General features: G+C 48.4%; 1 protein-coding gene across 1 annotated transcript in view; it reads left to right on the top strand.

The window, feature by feature from the left end:
* Positions 1 to 21,768, top strand: part of TMEM79 (transmembrane protein 79) — a 30,140-nt gene extending 8,372 nt beyond the window's left edge. The window contains exons 2-4 of the mRNA XM_070766091.1: positions 1,570 to 2,420; positions 5,435 to 5,648; positions 21,249 to 21,768. Coding sequence (XP_070622192.1) covers positions 1,727 to 2,420; positions 5,435 to 5,648; positions 21,249 to 21,462 — 1,122 coding nt within the window. The 5' untranslated portion in view covers positions 1,570 to 1,726 and the 3' untranslated portion in view covers positions 21,463 to 21,768. The remainder of the gene's footprint in view (positions 1 to 1,569; positions 2,421 to 5,434; positions 5,649 to 21,248) is intronic.
* Positions 21,769 to 22,942: the final 1,174 nt, after the last annotated feature.

The raw sequence follows: 22,942 nt of genomic DNA, 5'->3' as shown, positions 1-22,942 counted from the left end.
TTAGAACATTTAAGTCTATCAAAAGTGTACATTTTATAGAAGAAAAGGGAAAAAAAAGAAAGCTTTAGTAAAGAACAGTCTTTGGAAAAAAAATAAAAAATACAAAGACCTTAAAGATTTTTTAAAAAGAAAAGAAAATATTAATTATTGATCCTTTTAAAACTTGCATTCTATTTTGCATATTGATCGTTTCTATGTTTAAACCAGTTGTAAAATTTATCCCAAACCCTACAATAATCCGTTTCTTCTTTCCCATCTAATCTTTTAGTTAACATATCCATTTCGGCACATTCTAAAAAATTTTTTAATAATCATTTCTTCATTTGGGATGTCCACATTTTTCCCTAGCTGAGCATATATTATTCTAGCTGCTTCTTGCAATAACACCAGTGGAATTGCAAAAAACTGTGCTACTCGGAACTTCATATATTTTAAGAAGATACTTGGTTGATCCCTAGGATGCTGGCAGCAACTTGTATCAACCATGACAGTGGTATTCCTGACATTTTTTAATATGTTCAGTTGACTGAGTTTCATGTTGAATGAATAAAAGGTACAATAAGAGTAGACCAAGTTTCATATTTATTGAATAAAGTATTATAATGATGATGATGAAAGCTATCATAATTTAAATAAACTGCATCTTAGCTCAGCAAACCAGTTTTGCAGCAATCCACCAAGAGGCATTCTTATTTAGTTTAGTTTCAGTTATTCTTAATATTAGATTTGTGCCATTATAATATTGTTTTTATCATTGTTGTGAGCCGCCCTGAGTCTTCGGAGAGGGGCGGCATACAAATCTAATAAATTGAATTGAATTTATTTTTATTTTATTTATTTATTTATTGTTAGAGTTGGAAGGGACCATGCGGGTCATCAAGTCCAACCCCCTGCCTAAGCAGGAACCCTATAGCATCCCAGCCAAATGGCAGTCCAATTTCCTCTTTAAAATGTCCGGAGTATTGGAGTTCACAACGTCCGCTGGTAGGTTGTTCCACTGGTTGATCGTTCTGACCGTCAGGAAATTCTTCCTTATATCCAGGTTGAATCTCTCCTTGGTCAGCTTCCAGCCGTTGTTCCTCGTACGGCCCTCCGGTGCCCTAGAGAATAAAGTGATCTCCTCCTCTCTGTGGCAACCCCTCGTATACCTGTAGACTGCTATCATGTCCGCTCTGGCCCTCCTTTTCTCTAGGCTATCCATGCCCAGTTCCCGCAGTCTCTCTTCGTAAGTCTTGGTTTCTAGACCCCTGATCATTTTGGTTGCTCTTTTCTGCACCTTCTCCAGAGTTTCAATGTCTTTTTTGAAGTGTGGTGACCAGAACTGAACACAGTACTCCAGGTAGAGGTACCACTGCATTTGCTTTTACATTGATTCCTACAGGAAAAAATTGCTTCTCCTTACAAACTTTTCTACTTAAGAACCTGGTCACGGAACAAATTAAGTTCGTAAGTAGAGGTACCACTGTACTTGCTTTTTGCTGCCTCTTGCAAATTTTGCTTCATTGGGAAGGCCTTGGCTTGGAGCCCCCCTGAAATCAATTTATTTATGTTTTTCCACCCGTTTTGCAGTGTGAGAATCGACCGCAGCACATCCTGAGATTTTCCTGGTCCATTTTCCCAGAGCCTCCTCCCGTTCTGGGGAAGAAGGAATGGAAACTGCAATGATTTAGCAGGGGGAAAAAAAGCTCAACAGAGACATAAGAAACGTTTTCTAAACCAGTTGAAGATGTCGTCCATTGCTCCTTCGGAAGATTTAGCGATGGTGCCCTTGGGGAAGGACTCGTTCCCTGCTGCCCCGCTGGCCCAGCCTCACAGGCAGGAGCCGAGTTCAGATGATGCCGAGGCAACTTTACCCTGGGACCGAGCCCAACATGATGAAGCAGGCGAGAAACCCGGGGTTTTGGAGTCGGACGCGCGACCGAGCCCAGAAGGAAGCATGAAGGCAGCCAGGTTGGATTCCGGCATGGACCATCAGGCTTTCTTGAAGCCTCTGGAGGACGAGTGTAGCGGGATGCCCACTGTGGCAGCTCATGCCTTCGTCCCCATTGACCCCCTCTGCATTGAATGCCATCCCAGGAGCCACAAGAAGCAGTCGCGGCAGCTCGGAGTACCACCGCAGGACAGGGCCCCATGCCAGGAGGAGAAGGACACCTCCGAGCAGCAGTCCTTCCTCGACCGAGGCTACTCAGGCTGTTTGCATGACTTGCCCGATCCTGCTGGGGAGCCGTCCCAGAACTGCTGCAACTCGCCCAATCTCAAAGCTGTGGCTTCCATGAGTACCGCGCTGATCGTCTTCCCGGGCTTGATCTACAGTGCCTATGTCTTCCTGCCCTTCGACGTGCCTGTCATGGAGAGCATGAGCGCCCGGCTGGTGTACACGCTGCGCTGCGGGGTATTTGCCACTTTCCCCATCATTTTAGGTCAGTGGGGTCTGCTTGCGGGGAGGAGAAGGGACCCGGCAGGGAGAAGACATCAATAAATAATAAATAATAGTAATAATATAAATATAATATAAATAATAAATAATAATCATAATAGTAATAATATCTGAAAATCAAGCTGCAACGACTCTGGCATTAGCCAGTGAAAGTGGTCTCAGTGGTCCTTCGGAACTGCCTGCTACCGCACGAATCCCAGCGACCAATAAGGTCCCACAGAGTTGGCCTCCTCTGGGTCCCGTCGACTAAACAATGACATTTGACGGGCCCCAAGGGAAGAGCCTTCTCTGTGGCGGCCCCGGCCCTATGGAACCAACTTCCCCCGGAGATTAGAACTGCCCCCACCCTCCTTGTCTTTCGTAAACTACTCAAGACTCACTTATACCGCCAGGCATGGGGGAGTTGAGTCACCTTTCCCCCGGGCTTTTTTATACTTTGTTTTATGTTTGGTATGAATGTTCTGTTTGGTTTTTAAATAATGATAGGGTTTTATATGTTTTTTAATATTAGATTTGTTCCATTACTATTGTGTTTTTTATTACTGTTGTGAGCCGCCCCGAGTCTTCGGAGAGGGGTAGCATATTATTATTATTATTATTATTTATTGAATTTGTATGCCGCCCCTCTCTGTAGACTCCGTAGGCATACAAATCTAATAAATAATAATAATAATCTCAGCGGACATTTGAAAACCATTGGAATTGACAAAATCTCCATCTGTCAATTGCAAAAGGCCGCTTTACTGGGATCAGCACACATAATTCGCCGCTACATCACACAGTTCTAGGTGCTTGGGAAGCGCCCGACTGGTGATGAAATACAAAATCCAGCATAGTGATCTTGTTTGCTGTGTTGTATTGCTGATAATAATAATAATAATAACAACAACAACAATACAAATAAAATAAATAAATACAAATAATAAATAAATAAATAAATGCAATACCATACAATAATAATATAATAAAACTCCCCACAATAATATTTAATATATCATGATGCTGGCCATTTTGCCATCTTTGGCTACCAGGAAAGCCAGCTATTAAATTCTAGAGCCAAGTGCCAGTTGGGCTACTTTCCAGATATTACCCTTTTGTTTTTTATTTATTTATCTGGAAAATTTGCATGGCTGCCCAATTCAGTGATTCCGGGCAAAATAAAGCTCCTACCGTAATAGAAATAAATCTTCCCACCCATTTATGACGGTTGTGATGTCCCAGGGTCACGTGACCTTTATTGGTGACTTTTCCAGCTGAGTCATTGGAGGAAGCCAGATTTGCTTAAGAATCATGTGGCTCAGTTAATGACCACAGTACAGCTAGTCCTCAACTTATGACTAGAGTCCAAAATTTGTTAAGTGCTCCTCCCAAGCCCTCCCTTTATTTACTATATTATATAATTTTTATATATTGTATCGTACAGTATTGTATTAACTTGATAGGCTGCCCGTCTGATCTCAAGGCAACTCTTAAAATTTCTTAAAATAGGAATTAAAGGTTAACCCAAGGGTGGGCTGCTGGGGGTTCTTAGGAGTTTGAGAGAACCTCTAGTTAAGATTCTGTGCAATTTATTTACCGTATTTATTTACCATAAAATTTGGAGTATAAGACTCACCGGAGTATAAGATGCACCTTAGGGGAGGAAAATTGGGGGAGGGGGAATCTGCTTACCAGGTATTCATCTGACTAGCGTCCTTAGTCTGGTCAGCTTCAGCACATTATTCTATCCCCTAGTTAGGTCTTTAAAAAAAATTATTTCAAGAAAGTAACAATGAAAGAACTTGCAAGAGCTGGGAACATCATTAGCACCTGGAAAGAAACATTAGTAGAGCAATGGGGAAAAAAACTTGCAAAGACTTAGGGCTTGGGAAACATTCTTTGCATAGAGTAACAATGAAAGAGCTTGCAAGCGGGTAAGAGCTGGGAACATCGTTAGCACCTGGTTAGGGCTGGAAAAAATGTTTTTCGGAGCAAGTTAGAGCAATGAAAAAACCCTGCAAAGACTTAGGGCTTGGAAAACATTCTTTGCAGTGAGAAACAATGAAAGAGCCTGCAAGGTAAGAGCTGGGAAGATCGTTAGCAGGGCTGAAAAAAAACCCTACATTCAGAGTATAAGTCATGCCCAAATTATCAGCCTCTTTTAGGGAGGAAAAAGGTGCGTCTTATACTCTGAAAAATATGGTAGTTCAAATTGTATGCTGGCCAACTCCCTAAGGACTCCCTAAGGCGGCTCTGAGAACCTTGAAATCCCACTCCAGGCTGGCCCATCCCATCCCTCCAGGAGTCGGCACTGGTGGGCAGCAGCCGGTGTGCGGCTCCAGTAGGAAATACCGGGATGTGTGCGCAGCCGCATACTGATGTGCCCCTGCATGAGATTTGGCTTCTGCACATGTACAGCAAGCCAAATCTCACTCGAGGATGTGCACGAGAGTGAGATTTAGGCAATTTTTGCCAACTTATTTTGGTGCATGCGCGGAAGCAAAAATATCAGCGAAAATCGCTGAAATCTCGCTCTCACGCACGTCCACGCACGACGAACGCGTGCATGACCAATGGGCGCCCGCGTGGCCTCCAAGGGACCTCCGGTAGTAGGTAAGTGGAGCGACCCATCAGTGGGAGTCAGGTAATGAAGGTTAAGTGCAGGCAGGCGCAGAGGCTCAGGGAGAATGAAAAACGGCCCTACAAGAAGTTCGGGAAGGCCGGAATGTTTCTGCCTCCGGAGCCTGGGGAGGCTGCTTTTGCCTTCCTGGAGCTTGAGGAAAGCCTCTGGACATGAGGGAGGGCAAAAACACCCCTCCCTGCCACTGTGGTGCAGGACAACTAGGTCATACCACCTTGGCCACGCCTACCCAGCAACCCCTTGCTAAAATGTTTGAAGCTCACCGGTGGGTGCACCCCAAGACCTGGCGGGAGGGTGTATCTAGAAAGGTCCCTTCAATCCCTTTCAAGCCATCCTTTTTTGACACCTTCTTTCCTCGTGTGCCTTTTCCCCTGCAGGGATGATGGTTTACGGACTGTCCCGCCTTTGTGCCTCTTCACTGCAGCCTTTTGAGGAGCTGAGCCGCGAGGTGGAGATCCACCGGCATTTCGTCTCGCAGTCCGTCGACCTCTTCATTCTTTACTTCTTCAACATCGCTGTCCTTTCCACCTACCTGCCCCAGGAAGTGCTCAAGCTGATCCCGTTGCTGACGGCCCTTTTCGCCATCTCACGGTAAGAGAGGAACAAGTCAGACCACCTCTCTCCTTTCCCTTCCTTTGGGTTGGAATCATTTGCCTAGTACAGGGTCTCCAGCATGAGCAGTGGGTTGGTCATGCCTCCGTCTGCAGAGATTCTGCAGAGGAGCTGGAGCTGATGGAGATGAATTCATTGGCTTTGGACCTGCAGGGGTTCCAACTTACTACTGTTACCGGTGCTGATACGCACACAGCTCCTGGTGAGGACTCAAGACGTCAGAGCAGGACAGGGATGGGCTACCAGCCGGAATGGTGGAAACGCCGTTCTGGGGGCAGCAATGGACCATGTTGCTTAGTTCCAGTGCAGCTGGACGTGTATGTGCTGTTTTTGCTTCTGGACTTGTGCGGAAGCAAAGAAATCGGGAATTTTTGCTGCTGGAAGTCCGCACGCGAGATTTTGACTGCTGCACATGCGTAACGACCGGAATCTTGAGCAGCAGCTGAGGCCAGCAACAAAAGTGGCCTGCCCGAGCTCCAGCCACGTGGCCTGCTCTCTACTCTCCCACACCGCAGGAGAGATGCCTGCAGCGCAGGAGAGCATAGAGCAGGCCATGCGGGCGGAGCTCGGAGCTATCTGGCCTACTCCCCACACCATAGCCCATCTTCTTGGCACCCCTCCAGGTCACACGCCGGAGCAAGGTAAGGGCCGGGTTGGCCACTCATGGCGCAGTGGCGCCGTAGCAGAGAGGGCAGTGGATGGACTGCTCACAGCAGAGCTACAGCTCGCGGCCGGCCAGAGTTGCTGCAAGTGGCGCAGTGGGCTGAATGGTGGAGAGTGGGCCGAACGGTGGCGAGCAGCAGTAGTGGTCACTTACCTTATTTTGATCTATTTCCAGGCCTTTTTGCTTCTGCGCATGTGCATTAGCGAAAAAGCCCAGAAATCTCACACCTGCGCGTCCTCAGCCCGTTCCAGTAGGGCCAGGAATGGTGGCCCACCCCTGGAGGAAGATTTGGCTTCTGTGCTTGTGCAGGAAGCAAATCTCGTGAGAAGACACGCAGGTACGTGAGATTTCAGCAATTGCCTCTCACAAGATTTTGCTCCTGCGCATGCACTGGGTGAGCGCTCCGATGCGCGCCCACCCATTGGTCGCATGCAGCTCCATTTCTGCTACCGGTGCCTTGCACACAACCGCCCCATCCAGGTAGGGACCCAATATTGGCTCTGGAAGAATAATAATAATTAATAATAATTTATTAGATTTGTATGCCGCCCCTCTCCGAAGACTCGGGGCGGCTCACAACAATAATCAAAGACAATATAACATTGTAACAAATCTAATATTAAAAGAGAAAGATGTATAAAAACCCCAACAATTAAAAACTATGCAACACATACATACCAAAATATAAAATATAAAAGTCTTCGGGAGGTGTCTCAGTTCCCCCATGCCTGGCGATATAGGTGGGTCTTGAGTAATTTGCGAAAGACAAGGAGGGTGGGGGCCATTCTAATCTCCGGGGGGAGTTGATTCCAGAGGGCAGGGGTTGCCACAGAGAAGGCTCTTCCCCTGGGACCCACCGAATGACATTGTTTGGTCGACGGGACCCGAAGAAGGCCAACTCTGTGGGACCTTATCGGCCGCTGGGATTCGTGTGATAGAAGGCAGTTCCGGAGGTATTCTGGTCCACTGCCATGTAGGGCTTTATAGGTCATTACCAACACTTTGAATTATGACTGGAAACTGATCGGCAGTCAGTGCAGGCCACGGAGTGTTGTGGGGAGGATTAGACCGAGGCAGCCTAAGGCCCCCTCAGGATTGGGATGGTTTGTACGCAGGGTCAAAAGGGGGCAGAATGTCCAAGAGAAGGCAAGCAATGGACATGAGGAGCGACGGAGCTCAGGTGATGAGCAAGGATCACCTGCTCCTGCTCCCAAGCATGGAGACTGGAAAGCACCCACCCACTTGATGAATTGAGAGGGGAATGACCCACCCCTCTTGGCAAGACACCCCTAGGGACTGAGATTTAATGAGGGGAACTTTTTGTGAACTGAGTGTGCTGGTACAAACATTTGGAGTTTGCAGGACTGCTTACTTCTTTAACTTTGCTCTGGGACATGCCAAGAACTTGAGAACATTTGGGGGGAAATTTGGAGCATTAAAGGGGAGTTTGAACTCTCAGCTGTGGCTGTGTGGCCTTCACGTCTTGTCCCAGGTCATCACAGGGTTGGACTAGAAGACCTCCAAGGTCCCCTTCCAACTCTTGTTTATTCATCCATCATTTAACCTTGTTTTTCAACCATGGCCCCTTACAGAGGGCTGGACTTCAACTCCAAGAATTCCCCAGCCAGCCTGAGCTGTTCGGACTTGTTGATAAAGCATGCTGGCTGGGGAATTCTGGGAGTTGAAGTCCAGCCCCCTTCAAGGGGCCAATTTTGACGGACAAAAATGTATTGAAATGCTTTCGCCAGATGAATCTGTCAGAAGGCTCCTGGCTTTTTTAAATTTTAAGATTGAAAAAACTGATTGTTGGGGAAATCTCCATTCTGCTGACGGTACAGTTGGTTGGTTTTTTTTAAATTATAAAGTTTTTATTAAGTTTTTGAAAAGCACAACCAAAAACATATATACATCTACACATTTACAAAACATAAAAAGGAAAGAAAGATACAACCCCCCCAAAAATAGTGATAATAATAATAATAATAATAATAATAATACTAAATAAATAAATAAATAGATAATGGACAATATTAACAATGACAACAATAAACAAGTAACAAAATGTATATCATTTATATCCTCTTGTGGGGAGGACAAAATAAACAATCTTTTATTTTTAATATATTAAAAGTTTTAATATATTAAAAGCCTTTTGATATATTTTGAGGCACTGAAAGGAGAATGGCAGCCATTTTGGGTGGCACAAAGAATCGAACGGAGTCTCCTGGCATTTTTTTTTTCCGAATTCAGATTTTATAACTGGGTGTATTCTCTTACGAGCTGCAACACCATTCATCATATACATGTAGCAGCTGGACCAGTGTTTCCCAACCTTGGCAAATCTCCACTGGGATTTTACAACGAAGTTAGTGTTATGCAACATATGAGGAAAGGTTTCCTGGAGTTAGAGATTGAGAAAAGAGATACAGTAGAGCAGCGTTTCCCAACCGCTGTGCCGCGGCACACTAGTGTGCCGCCAGACAAGGTCAGGTGTGCCGTGAAGTTCCGCTTCCAAACCGGAAGTTGAGTGTCCCGGCTTGCTTCTTCACACCTTCATTTTCGCGCCTTTCTTCTTCGTGCCTTCTTTGCAGCAGGTGAGCTTGGGACTCGGCGGGATGGCAATAGCAGTGGCTGAGGCTTTCACTTGTGGCATCGGGAGTGCTAATAGTGGCGGCGGCGGGAATAGCGGGGGGGGCCCTCCTGCAAGTGGAAGCCTCAGCCCTGGAGCCCCCTCGCGCCCATGGCTTCTCGTCGATGCCTCTGCCTGCCCGATCCTGCCCTGGAGCCCCCCCCCCCGCTATTCCCGCCGCCGCCGCTATTAGCACTCCCGCGGATCGGGCAGGCAGAGGCATCGACGAAAAGCCATGGGCGCGAGGGGGCTCCAGGGCTGGGGCTTCCACTTGCAGGAGCCCCCCCCCTTGCTATTCCCGCCGCCGCTATTAGCACTCCCGCGGATCGGGCAGGCAGAGACATCGACGAGAAGCCATGGGCGCGAGGGGGCTCCAGGGCTGAGGCTTCCACTTGTGGCTGTCCCCGCCCGATCCTTCCTTCTCTCCAGCTTTTTTGGGGTGCGGCTTCTTCCACAGCGGTGGCTGCAGCGGCGCTGGCGATCCGGCCGCTAGCCGCTCCAAGCGCTGTGGGAACGCCCACCCCTCTCACAGTCCCGTCCCGGGCTGTCAGTAAAGGGGCTGCTTGCTCGGAACATTCAAACTAAGGGAAACCTTCGCTGGCCTCCACAGAGAAGAAAGGAAGAGAGAGCAACAGAGAGAGAGAGAGAGTGAGAAAGAACAAGAGAGAGAAAGCATGAGAGAGAAAGAACAAGAGAGAGAAAGAAAATAAGAGAGAACAAGAGAGAGAGAGACTAAGAGAGAGAGAAAGAAAAGAGAGAGAAAATAAGAGAATGAGAGAGAGCAACAGAGAGAGAGAAAGAACAAGAAAAAGCACGAGAGAAGAAAAGCAAGAGAGAAAAAGAGATAGCAAGAGATACTGAAAGAAAGCAAGAGAGAGAGAGAAAAAAAGAAAGCAAGAGAGACAGATAGGAAGAGGAAAGGAGAGAGAGAGAAATGAGAACAAAAAGGGGAGGAGAAATGAGAAAATGATTGAGGCAGAGAATGAGAGGAGAGAGAAACAAGAGAGAGAGAGGTGATTCTTTAAGCATGGTAAAAAGCACCCAAATAATAAGAAAAAACCCCCAGCCCTCACCTGTTTTTGAAAAGAATAAAAGAGAATAAAACCCCAGCCCTCACCTGGTTTTGGAAATGGTTTGAGTACACACAGACATATAAGGGGCGGGAGGAGAGACAGAAATGAGACAGTAGTATAAATTTGAGGAGGGATGATTGATGATTGACTGTATTTATAAGGGGATGTTACATGGGATTGTATGTTCTATGTATAAATACATGTAGAAATACTGTAGATCTGAAGGTCAGCAGTTAAAATCTCATCCCCAGCTCCAGGTTGACTCAGCCTTCCATCCTTCCGAGGTGGGTAAAATGAGGACCCAGATTGTGGGGGCAATATACTGGCTCTGTTAAAAAATGCTATTGCTAACATGTTGTAAGCCGCCCTGAGTCTAAGGAGAAGGGGGCATAAAAATTGAATAAATAAATAAATAAATAAATAATATTTACTGTCTTTTTGTGTCATTTTGGTTGGTGGTGTGCCCCAGGATTTTGTAAATGTAAAAACTGTGCCGCGGCTCAAAAAAGGTTGAAAATCACTGCAGTAGAGCACAGGCAATTGACAGGTTTAATGTGTTAAAAAGTCATTGGGTCTTTCTGACTTTCCTGCTTAAGAAAAGGGCTGGATTACCTTGAGACGGAAACCCCAAACTGGCAAAGGTTGTGCTCTGGGAGAATCCAAACCAGTTTTCCTCACAGGATGGTTGTTATTACTAGGCTCAGCTGTCTTGAGCTCCAGAGTGGGAAAATCCTGCAAAAAAAAAAATAAGATAAATTAAAACAAACAAACAAACCCACAACCATAACCCAATTAACAAACATAAATATCAGACATTGAGAAGAGACTGGACTGCAAATATGGAAAGGCACTATTGATGTACTGAGGTTTTGATAGATTTTTATAATAATGTCATATGATTATAATACTGATAAATGTTCAAGAAATGAAGGTTTAAAATAATGGATTGATGAATAGTTATGTTTTTTGGTTTTGTTGATTCTTTTTAAAGTTTAATAGTAATAGTTTAATAGTAATAGATTGATAGATCCTCGTTGTCGAAGGGTGACGGGCACACTGTATTGTACAGATCACTTCGTCCGGAAGTTGATGTTGTCTCAGTCTGTCCCCCTCAAGTGCCAGATGGTCAGCTGAAACCATTGGGGGTCTGGATGTAGGACAAACCCCTGACTGAGGGAGATCAGGGCGTCCGAGATCCTCGACGGGGGGGGGGGGGGAGATTGATAACCCCACCAGGTCGGAGAATCAGGGACGGTGGGGCCAGTGAGGTGCTACTAAAAGAACTTCCGCCCATTCTGCCAGGATCTTGTCCATGACCTTCGGTAAAAGACATGTCGGGGGAAAGGCGTACAGAAGGCCTTGAGGCCATGGTGCATGCAGGGCGTTGATTCTCTCTGCTCCTGGGGATGGAAATCGAGAGAAAAATCGAGGGAGTTGGGTGTTGAGGTTAATTGCAAATAAATCTACCTCGGGGCTGCCAAAACGTTGTATTATCTTCTGAAAGATTATTGGATTCAGCCTCCATTCTGACTGGTAGCCCTGCTCAGCCAGTCCGCCTGTACGTTGGATGTCCCCGCAATATGCTCCGCTGATAAGGATGCCAGGTGGCATTCCGCCCACCTGAACAGGGATGCTGTCTCTTTCATGAGTCTGTGCGATCGTGTCCCACCCTGGTGATTCAGGTGAGCTTTCGTCGCAACGTTTATTTATTTATTTATTTATTACTTGGATTTGTATGCCGCCCCTCTCCGAAGACTCGGGGCGGCTCACAGCATGTAAAACAAATCATAGTAATCAGACAGATTTAAGATATTTAAATATTTTTAAAAAAAACCCAGATACTAACAGACACACACACAGACACACCATGCATGAGTTAAACGTGCCCGGGGGAGATGTTTCAGTTCCCCCATGCCTGACGGCAGAGGTGGGTTTTAAGGAGTTTACGGAAGGCAGGAAGAGTAGGGGCAGTTCTAATCTCCGGGGGGAGTTGGTTCCAGAGGGCCGGTGCCGCCACAGAGAAGGCTCTTTCCCTGGGGCCCGCCAACCGACATTGTTTAGTTGACGGGACCCGGAGTAGGCCCACTCTGTGGGACCTAATCGGTCGCTGGGATTCGTGCGGCAGGAGGCGGTCTCGGAGATATTCTGGTCCAATGCCATGAAGGGCTTTAAAGGTCATAACCAACACTTTGAATTGTGACCGGAAACTGATCGGCAGCCAATGCAGACTGCGGAGTGATGGTGAAACATGGGCATACCTAGGTAAGCCCATGACTGCTCTCGCAGCTGCATTTTGCACGATCTGAAGTTTCCGAACACTTTTCAAAGGTAGCCCCATGTAGAGAGCATTACAGTAGTCGAACCTCGAGGTGATGAGGGCATGAGTGACTGTGAGTAGTGAGTCCCGGTCCAAATAGGGCCGCAACTGTGCACCAGGCGAACCTGGGCAAACGCCCCCCTCGCCACAGCTGAGAGATGTTGTTCTAATGTGAGCTGTGGATCGAGGAGGACGCCCAAGTTGCGGACCCTCTCTGAGGGGGTCAATAACTCCCCCCCCAGGGTAATGGACGGACAGATGGGATTGTCCTTGGGAGGCAAAACCCACAGCCACTCCGTCTTATCCGGGTTGAGCTTGAGTCTGTTGACACCCATCCAGGCCCCAACAGCGTCCAGGCACCGGCACATCACTTCCACCGCTTCGTTGACTGGGCATGGGGTGGAGATGTAAAGCTGGGTATCATCCGCATATTGATGATACCTCACCCCATTTCCTTGGATGATCTCGCCCAGCGGTTTCATGTAGATATTAAATAGCAGGGGGGAGAGGACCGACCCCTGAGGCACCCCACAAGGGAGAAACCTAGGAGTCGACCTCTGACCCCCCACCAACACCGACTGCGACCGGCCAGAGAGGTAGGAGGAGAACCACTGAAGGACAGTGCCTCCCACCCCCAACCCCTCCAGCCGGCGCAGAAGGATACCATGGTCGATGGTATCGAAAGCCGCTGAGAGGTCAAGGAGCACCAGGACAGAGGATAAACTCCTGTCCCGGGCCCGCCAGAGATCATCCATCAACGCGACCAAAGCGGTTTCCGTGCTGTAACCGGGCCTGAAACCCGACTGCTGGGGACCTGGATAATCGGCTTCTTCCAAGGACCGCTGGAGCTGGAGTGCCACCACCTTCTCAACAACCTTCCCCATAAAGGGAAGGTTGGAGACTGGACGATAGTTGTTAAGCACAGCTGGGTCCAGGGAGGGCTTCTTGAGGAGGGGGCGCACAAGCGCTTCTTTATAGAGTGATGGAAAAACTCCCCTCCCCAAGGAAGCGTTGGTAATCTCCTGGGCCCAGCTCCGTGTCACCTCCCTGCTGGCCGAAACCAACCAGGAGGGACACGGATCCAGTAAACAGGTGGCGGAACTCACAGCTCCAATGGCCTTGTCCACTTCATCAGGTGTCACCAGATCAAACTCTCCCCAGACAGGTGGACAAGTACGTGCCCCAGTCACCTCGACTGACTCGTTGTCAGTCGACTCTGTTTTACAATTGGAGTCGAGGTCGGCTCGAATCCGAGCGACTTTATCAGCGAAAAACGTGTTAAAGTCCTCGGCACTACTCTGCAAGGGCTCCCCAACTCCCCCCTGATTAAGAAGGGAGCGGGTCACCCTAAACAGAGCGGCCGGGCGGGATTCCGCTGATGCAATCAAGGCGGCATGGTACGCGCATCTTGCCGCCTTGAGCGCCACTTTGTAAGTCTTAATAAAAGCTCTTACAAGTGTTCGGTCGGATTCAGACCTACTCTTCCTCCATCGCTTCTCTAGACGTCTCTTTTGGCGCTTCAACTCCCGGAGCTCCTCGTTGAACCATGGGGCTCTACAGGGTCTAACGCCTCGGAGAGGTCGCAAAGGCGCAATCTGGTCTAGAGCCTCCGCAGCAGCCGTATTCCAGGCCTCCGCGAGAGACTCTGGCGAACTGTGGACGAGTGCCTCTGGAATAACCCCAAGCGCCGTCTGAAAGCCCTCTGGGTCCATCAGGCGTCTGGGGCGGAACATCTTCATTGGTTCCGCCTCCCTGCGGGGGAGGATTGGAGCCAGGAAGTCAAGCCGTAGTAGAAAATGGTCTGACCATGACAAAGGCAATGCTTCTAAGCCCCTTAGTCTCAGACCATTACTCAATTGCTCGGAAAGGAATACCATGTCAGGTGCGTGCCCTCTCTCATGAGTCGGACCCTGTACTACTTGAGTCAGGTCCACGGCTGTCATGGTGGCCATGAACTCCTGTGCCAACCCAGAGGTTTCGCCGAGCGACGGCAGGTTGAAGTCCCCCAGGACTATAAGTCCGGGGAACTCCACCGCCAGCCCGGCTACCTCCTCGAGTAGCACAGGCAGGGCTTTAGACACGCAGCTGGGAGGCAGGTACGTGAGAAATAAGCCCACCTGAACCCCTAAGTCCAATTTCATCAAGAGAGACTCGCAACCCGCAATTTCCGGAGCAATGAGTCTACGCAGGCAAAGGCTCTCCCTGGCTACAATAGCCACTCCTCCCCCCCTTCCCTGGGGTCGAGGTTGCTGCCATATCTGAAACCCGGCTGGGCAAATTTCGGAGAGAGGGACACCTCCCTCCGGGCCCAGCCAGGTTTCAGTAATACATGCCAGGTCGGCCTCCTCATCCAGGATCAAATCCCGGATGAGGAGAGCTTTATTTATCACCGACCTGGCATTAAGCAGCAGCAACCTGAGTCCAGGGCCAGAGTTACACCCATCATCAGTACCCAAGATTGGGCTCACAGAGCCGGAACAGGGGACTGTTAATAAGCAACGGTCCCTCGTTCCCCTGGAACGGCTAGCTCTGTGGCCCCCGCCATATCTGCCTCTCCCCAGCAACACAGGGATATTCCGACCCTCTGCCACCCCAGAGATCGGTGCCCCCTCCTCTCCTGTCTCCCGAGCGTCAGGTGGGCCAAATCTATCATTCACACCACTATCAGCCAACTCATCCATACCATAACCCCCTCCCCCAACCCAGTTATACCAATCATTCCATTCATACCCACAAGCATATTTATCCCAGTCATCCATTACTTAGCCCACCCAATATTTTAAAAAACAATTAAATCAATAACAGTATAAAATAGCAGTAATAAAAATTAAAACACTAAAACATTAAAATTATCCTTATAAATAAGTTAATAAGATAAAAAATTAGAAAGTTAATAAAATAGTATAAAAATATAGAATACGAAATAAGATCTTAATTAATAGCAATCATCAGCCAATCAACCAGTCCAGGTCCGAGTCCTCTATAGATCTTCCATATAGTTAGTCTTAAAGTTTGCTGTTTTTACTATAGTCTATGGTCTTGCCACTAGGGGCGCAGTTCTTCTATGATCTTAATAGTACAGTACTGTAGTTGAGGAAATGGGGAAAAAAGTGAGAAGAAATGGTGGGGGGGGGGGGGTGACAGTTTATGACAATTGATGACAAAAGCAGGGATTAAAACGATACACAATAACCCCGGTCTCATTGGCCATGATGTTTCTGCCAGTAATTCATAGTTCTCGCCCCCTCTCAAGTTCTTCAGGTCTCTGTAAGCACCCATACTGGGCGTCTGTCTCCTTCGTTTCTCTCGTCGTCCCCCCCTCTTGGCACCAGCAGCTCTCACCCACCGGTGCCATACAGGGGGGGGGGGGTGTTGTTTCTGGATATTCCTCGCCCATTAGATCTTCTCAGGTGCTCTCCACCACCGACTGCAGGTCGCTCCCACCGGCCCGAATCGTCAGCGGCTTCAGTCTCACGAGCAGGCAGGGTCGCCCCAGTTCCAGTGCTGGTCTCTGCTCCATTCAGCTCCGTTCTCTCCACTCCCCTCCTTTCCGTCGACCCTCGAACCTTGCCTCCACCGCCTCGGCACTGGTCACTCTCACTCACCAGTGCCACGCCAGGAAGCTTGGCTCGGTCCAGCTCTCCACCTTCACAGCTTCTCTCCTCTCTCCCCTCCTTCGGCATTTTCGCTCAGCGTTCAGGCGCGGCCGCCATCTTCCGCACCTCAGCTGATCGGCACTACAGCCTGCAGCCTCCAACGCTCCCCAGCGTCCCCAGCAGCAGCGAGAACGCTCAGTCTCTGGCTGCTTCAATGGGGGGCAAGACAACAGACCAACCTCGGGACATTTCGAAGCTGGACTGGCCCATCTCCGACGATTTTTGCCGTAGTCTCAGGAGAGCGATAGACCCACCATCTCCATACCGCTCAACCCGGAACCTGATTGTTCCTCTCCTGAGTGGATCTGTGAGAACCAGAACGTGACGGCCCTCTATCACTGGAAGGAATGACTTTAGGGCCAGAGACACCGCTCTGAGCTCTAGGAAGTGGATGTTGACTGGTGTTAAGTCTGTCCGAGACCAGAGCCCTTGGGCCACCTGGGAGCCCACGTGTGCTCCCCAGCCCGTCAAGCTGGCGTCTGTTGTGAGAATAATATGATCCTGTGCTCGGAAGGAGCAACCTCGATAAATTGCTGGAGATGTCCACCATCGCAGGGAGTCTCGAGTCTGCTGGTTTAGATGCACTAACCTGCTCGAGTGGCTGGACCATGCTTTTTGAAAGGGCAGTAAGAACCACTGCAGGGTTCGAATATGATGACGTGCCCAAGGCACGATGCCTATGCACGATACAAAGGTCCCTAGGAGTTTGGAAAGAAGGGAAAGTGGGACTCGGCGTAGGTGTTGAACCTTGGCAATCAGCTGCAGAATGTTGGCTTGTCTCTCTGGCGAGAGAGAGACAGTCCCTGAGACAATGTCTATGATAGCTCCTAAGTGCAAAAGGTTGGTTGTGGGAGACACTACATCTTGTAGTGTCTGCATGGTATACTTGAGATCTTCTTTCGCTTTTTTGGGAGATCTTGACAGTATGATGATATCGTCCAAATAAGCTAACAAGCGTATGGACTGAGCCTGAAGGGTGGCTGTCAGAACATCTAACAATTTCGTGAATGTCCGTGGGGCCGATGAGAGGCCAAAGGGCATTGCTCTGTATTGAAAATGTACCCCTTCTAAGCAGAAGCGGAGGAACCTCCGGTGTGACTTGTGGATTGGAATGTGGAGATAAGCCTCCTTCAGATCTATTGATGTGAGGAGGTCTCGGGTTCGAAGTGACGCTACAATGGAGTGGAGAGAGTGCATCTTGAATCTCCTGTAGTGGATAAATGTGTTTAATTGTTTTAAGTTCAAGATTAGTCTGCAACCTCCCAAAGTTTTGGGGACGGTAAAGACTATCAAATAAAAACCTGTGCCCTCCTGATGGCATGGCACTCTCTCGATGGCCTGAATGCATAGCAGGTGGGCGATCTCCTGATTCAGCAATTCTTGTTGTCGAGGGAAACATGACATCTTTGAAAACGGTTGGGTGGAAATTGAATGAACTCTAATCTCAGGCCCTGTGACACTGTGGCCAAGGCCCATTCGTCTGAGGACGTGGTCTCCCAAGAGGTGCTGAACGACTGAAGCCTCCCTCCTAATGGGACCCCTTTGTCTAAATCACTTATTGCATCTGAAGCCCCTTTGGTTGGAGCCTCTAAAAGGACGTCTTGATTGTTGGTAGTTTCTAGATCTGTCCTGGAAACCAGATCTATCACCTCTGAAGGATGACTGGGAGTATTGGCCCTGGTTGTACAACCTCGCGGGCTGAGCCATGCCCGAGGAAGAGTCCCAACGAAAAGGCTGTCTCCGATAATAGGGGGCCAGCTCGACGTTCTTGTCGCTTGTAAGCTTTGGGGAGGCCCTTCCATTTGTCTTTGTCCTCTATTAAAATGGTGTCCAGTGCCTCCCCAAATAACTTGGTACCCTGAAAGGGTGAAGAGGCGAGTTGCCATTTTGATTTGGTGTCCGCTTGCCAATTGTGTAACCACAAAAGGCGTCGCGAAGCCAATGTGGCAGCCATACTTCTGGATGAAAATTTGGCAGCGTGTAAAGTGGCGTCTGCGCAAAACTCTGCCGTAGCCATCAGCTTGTTCAAATCCTGTCTCACTTGGGCATCCTTGGGTCCCAGTCTTGCCTGCATCTCTTGGATCCACATAATGACCACCCTGTTGAAAAAGGACGCTGCCGAGGCTGCGCGTAGACTCCAACCAGCCATTTGGTGCATCTTCCGTAGCAAGATCTCCATCTTTTTGTCCTCCGGTTTGAGACTATCCGAGGTCTCAGATGGTACCAAGGCACTTGAGACCAAGGTTGCCACTGGTTTGTCAATGGGTGGAAATTGGAGTAATGCTTCCAACTTGTCATCCAAAGTATAGACCTTTATTTCCAAGGAAGGAGGGGCCTTGGGCCGCAGCTGGATGCTGCCCAAGGGCGTTTTATATTTCCCACAAAGATCTCTGAAGATGGAATGTGATCAGTCTCTTTTGTAGGTTCTTTAAACAATGTTGTAGAAGGCCTGGGTGCTTCTGCTGTGCCAACGGGCTTAGCTGCACTTGGCAAGTCAACAATCTGCTTAGCTTTGTGAAGCAGAATTCAGAACAACGATGGTTTAAAAAGGCCCGGCAGCGACGGTGGTTCTGGAACCTTCTCATCGTCAGACAAGTCATTGTCTCAGTCACTGCCCTCATCAAGCAGTGGCATTTCCTCGGCCAGCGACCCCAAACCTGACGGGGGTGGAGGTGGTGCTGACCATAGGTGGGCTTGGCGAGGCTTAAAATTGTATTGCTGGACTCTTGCCGCCATGCCCTGGAAATAAGCGTTTGCCACCATGTCCTGGATTGACGTGGGAAGGCTTTGCCAGGAATCCGTTTGGGTTCTAAAACCCGCAACCGTCGGAGTAAAGGTGGCTGATGGCACATGTGGGCCGGCTGTGGAATTCATGGGCATAAACATGGTCTGGCTGGGAGGTCCAAGCCTCTCGGGTCTGAACCCAGGAGAGGGCGCCACCGAAGGGGGCAATGATGATCCCTGGCGGTCAGGGGACCAGTCTCTCTCTGTGGCTAGGCCCCCCTGACTGGACATGAGCTGAGGGGATGATGGGCCCATGAGGTGAGATAACTGCTGAAAGGATGGGATAGGTGGAACAGAACCCATAGCAGTCGAAGGGCTAGGGTGCAAGGCTGCCTCAAGCTGTTGCTCCAAGGCCTTTATTCTTCTTTCAGCATCCTTAAGAGAAGAGGAGGCCTGGTTTGGTTTGGCCTTGGCCTTGCCCAAATGGGCCTTTTCTTTGGGCTTAGAGGTCGCCGGGGAGGGGGTCACCCTGTCCGCCGCTTCTTCCAAATCTGCCATAGTACTCACGGTTGGTAAAAGCAGAATAACCGGGTCTGAATGAGAGCGCCAAGTATCCGATGCTTGTGAAGTCGCAATGCGGATAAAATGGCGGATCGGGCCAGGAGAAGCTGCGCAAGCATCCTGTCTTCCCTGACCTTTGCGCCCGACAGCTGATAGGCTGTCTCTATTTGGCGCCCGTTCTGCTTAAAATGGCGCTCATTTCACCCTTCACCCCCCAAAAGGGGGCGTGTCCGCATCTTAAAATGGCGATGGAGAATGTTGCCTGCCTCCACCGACGCCCGGGTCAGTTTCCGTGCCGATTGTGACGGAGGGCGCTAAGCCTGCTGGTCTCCGAGCTCAGCTGTTCAGCGGCTCGTTTATCTTTGTCCGGCCGCCCTGCTGCATGACCGGTGAAATCCAAGTCAGCTGGGGATCGGCGGAGAAATGCTAGGCTGAGGAGCGCTGTGCGAAAAACTCCAACGCGACGCTTGGCATTCTGATCAGGCTTGCCGAAGCGACGAACAGCTGAGAGGATTCAAGTCCCTTGCGTCAGATGCGATGTAGCCTCCCAGTGGGTGGGGCGGACCCCCCCACCTTCGACTAGCAGCTAGGTCTAGCCTCAGAGGTCAGTGACCAAGGGCTGCAAACTCCTTCTTCAGGGCAGTACTCTCTGGGAGGAGTGGCCCTATAAAGGAGACCTTGTCGGGAGTGGTGCCCGCGGAGGGCAGGAACCCCATCCATGAAGAACCTGAAAAACAAAGCTAAGAAGAATCAATTCTTAGTAAGTGGAAGAAAACCAATCTAGTACACAAACCTTAAACTGGATTTATTTGTGAGAGAAAACTCATTAAGTCCCTACACTTAGACTGAGTTTTTCAAAACTGAGTTATTGGGGCAGCTAAGGGGCGGTACCTCATTAATATGTTAATATGTTAATATAAACTCAGTCCCTACCAATAAGACTAGTTGGACTCTCCTTCCAGTGCAGCGGAGAAATAAAGGTTTAAAATAATGGATTGATGAATAGTTATGTTTTTTGGTTTTGTTGAATCTTTAAAAAATTTAATAGTAATAGTGTTTGGTTCTTTTTTCTTTTTATAATTTCTTTTTAGCTTTTAAGTCATTTTTATATTATTTATTATTTTATTTATTTATTTATTTATTTATTTATTTATTTATTATTTAGATTTGTATGCCGCCCCTCTCCGCGGACTTAGGTAGGAAGAGGTAGTATAAGGGTTTTTAGTTCTTCTAAGGAGAATGAGGAGTTCTTCTAAAGAGAAGGAGTAGGCATAACAGCCTATCTGGACTTGCAAGAGGAAGATGAAATTAGTTTAATAAGATTAAAGGGAAATCAATGTGGAATTCAATTAGAAGAAAATTGAATATCTAGATGACAAAATTAGAGGTCAAGGTTTGGAGGTTTGATGAATACCAGAAGTAATTAATTTGGAACCAGTAATTTTTGGGGGGCAATTATATCTGTTTGACTAATTTGATACTGTTTTTATTGTTATATGAAGGTATTTTGAAATGTATTGAAAACAGTTTGTATGGAAGAAAAAAATTAAAAAATTATACCCACCCACCCAAAAAAGAAGAGACTGGACAGCCATCTATTAAAAAATGGTATATAGTCTCCTCTCCTTAAGAACAGTGTTTCCCAACCTTGGCAACTTGAAGATATCTGGACTTCAACTCCCAGAATTCCCCAGCCAGCATTCGCTGGCTGGGGAATTCTGGGAGTTGAAGTCCAAATATCATCAAGTTGCCAAGGTTGGGAAACACTGGACTAGAAGACCTCCAAGGTCCCAACTCTCTTATTCAGTTATCTGTCGACTGGAATTGTTCCTGTGAAATGCAAACAAGGGCTGGCTGGGGATTTTGATGGTAGATGCAATGAGGATGCGATGGATGTGTTGCTTGGGTCCCACCACCCTGGCTGCCATTTTCACGTTTTTCTCTTACCCTTCTAGGCTTCTCTACTGGCTGGCGTACGCCATGGGTCGCTCGTTCCGAGGCTTCGGATTCGGCCTGACGTTTCTCCCCCTGGTCGCCATGTTGCTCTTCAACCTCTACAGCATGTTTCTGCTGGACACGGAGAACATGTTTGCTGTGAGGAGTCCCAAGGCGGCTTCTTCCCCGTTGCAGAAGGAGCAGGACGTCTCCAGGCCCTGGTACTGGGGGTGAAGCAGATCCTCAAACCAAGGAATGTCTCAGCCTTCTCTCATTGCCACCCTTGGCTGACTGCAGAAGTGGGAGGAGCCCCCCCTTCCCCGGAGGCCATGTAGTCTCATCCAGGGTTGGGTTCCAATTTACCTTGCTGCCGATTTGCTTCCTACCGCGCTGCGTGGGCAAACATGAGCAATGCAAAAAACTCCCGAATTTTTCTTTTAAAAAAGTTGGCGACACCTGCGCAGTGCCAGAAATTCAGTTTCTGCACAGGCATAAAAAAGACAAAAATAAATTTTAAAAAAGAATCCCCCTACAAAAAAATCCAATTTTTTTTTTAAAGCTGGGAGTGCCTGTTGCTTTGTCTCGGTATAGCTAGGCTACGAGACCTTCGACATACACAGAGCAGAGAATTTTAACAGAGCGTGGGTGTGTGATAAAGCCAAAGAAACAAAGACACAGACTTAGTTATGCTTAATAAGTACTATTTACATATGGACAAAAGATAGAAACCATTCATAATAAGCACTAAGCAAATACAATAAAATACGCACAAAGCTAATACATTCCCCCCTCCAGGCAAAGTAAAAATGAGAATGACTGAGCAGAAATGTGCGTCGCAGCGTCATTTGAGGGATGGAGTGCTGGCGCCCTCTTATGACGAACCAGCCTAGAATATTTAACAGTTAAAGTGACAGTACACTTTTAGAGTGATAGTACAAGTTTACAATGGCAAACCCTAACAAACATGTACCCTGTACTAACAGTGTCCATGGACTGGCACCAATCAATCTGGTTCAGTGACTTCACCATGATGTCATCATGACGTCAGCACCAGGTCGCTACTGGTTTGGGCGAACTGGGAGGAACCTACCTCTGATCTCACCCCACCTCCGTCCAAACTAGTGAAAGCAGCCCAGCTGAGAAGACTGGCCAACCTCAGCTCCTTGGAGAGAAGCCCATCTCTGCTCTACACCATTAGAGCCTTGGCCAACTTATTTAGAAAGTCCTTTCTGATCTTCACCTAGATGCCTTGCTGTCACTTGAAGCCATCCTCTGTTCTGGGCCTTGTAGCGGGTTGCTACTAGAATGGGCCACACCATAGCTCCGGTAGCGAAAATGGAGCTGTGCGCATGCAGAAGCAGAAAAACCACTGAAATCTCTCACGCGCCCGTGTCCCCTCGCGAGAATTTGTTTCCTGTGCAGAAGAAAAATGTCGCTCGGACGCGGACATGCGCACGCTGAGGATGCAGAGCTCTGTGGGAAGCGCACCGGTAGTGTTGTGAGCGATCCTTGTCCACCTCAGGTCATGCCTGATTCTGAAGAGGATGAGCCAGGCCCCTCTGGGTACTGTGCGCCAGGGAGGCTGCCAGAGGAAGCTGAGAGCGAGTGTGAGGCAGACAGTGACAGCCTGAGGGGGCTGATGTGACAATGGGAGATTGGTCACTGTCAGACAGTGAGGAAGACATATTAGTGGAAAATAGTTGGATTAATCCGT

The sequence above is a fragment of the Erythrolamprus reginae genome, chromosome 13, assembly GCF_031021105.1.
Source record: "Erythrolamprus reginae isolate rEryReg1 chromosome 13, rEryReg1.hap1, whole genome shotgun sequence".
NCBI lineage: Eukaryota > Metazoa > Chordata > Lepidosauria > Squamata > Dipsadidae > Erythrolamprus > Erythrolamprus reginae.
This window is presented reverse-complemented; position numbering and strand designations above follow the sequence as displayed.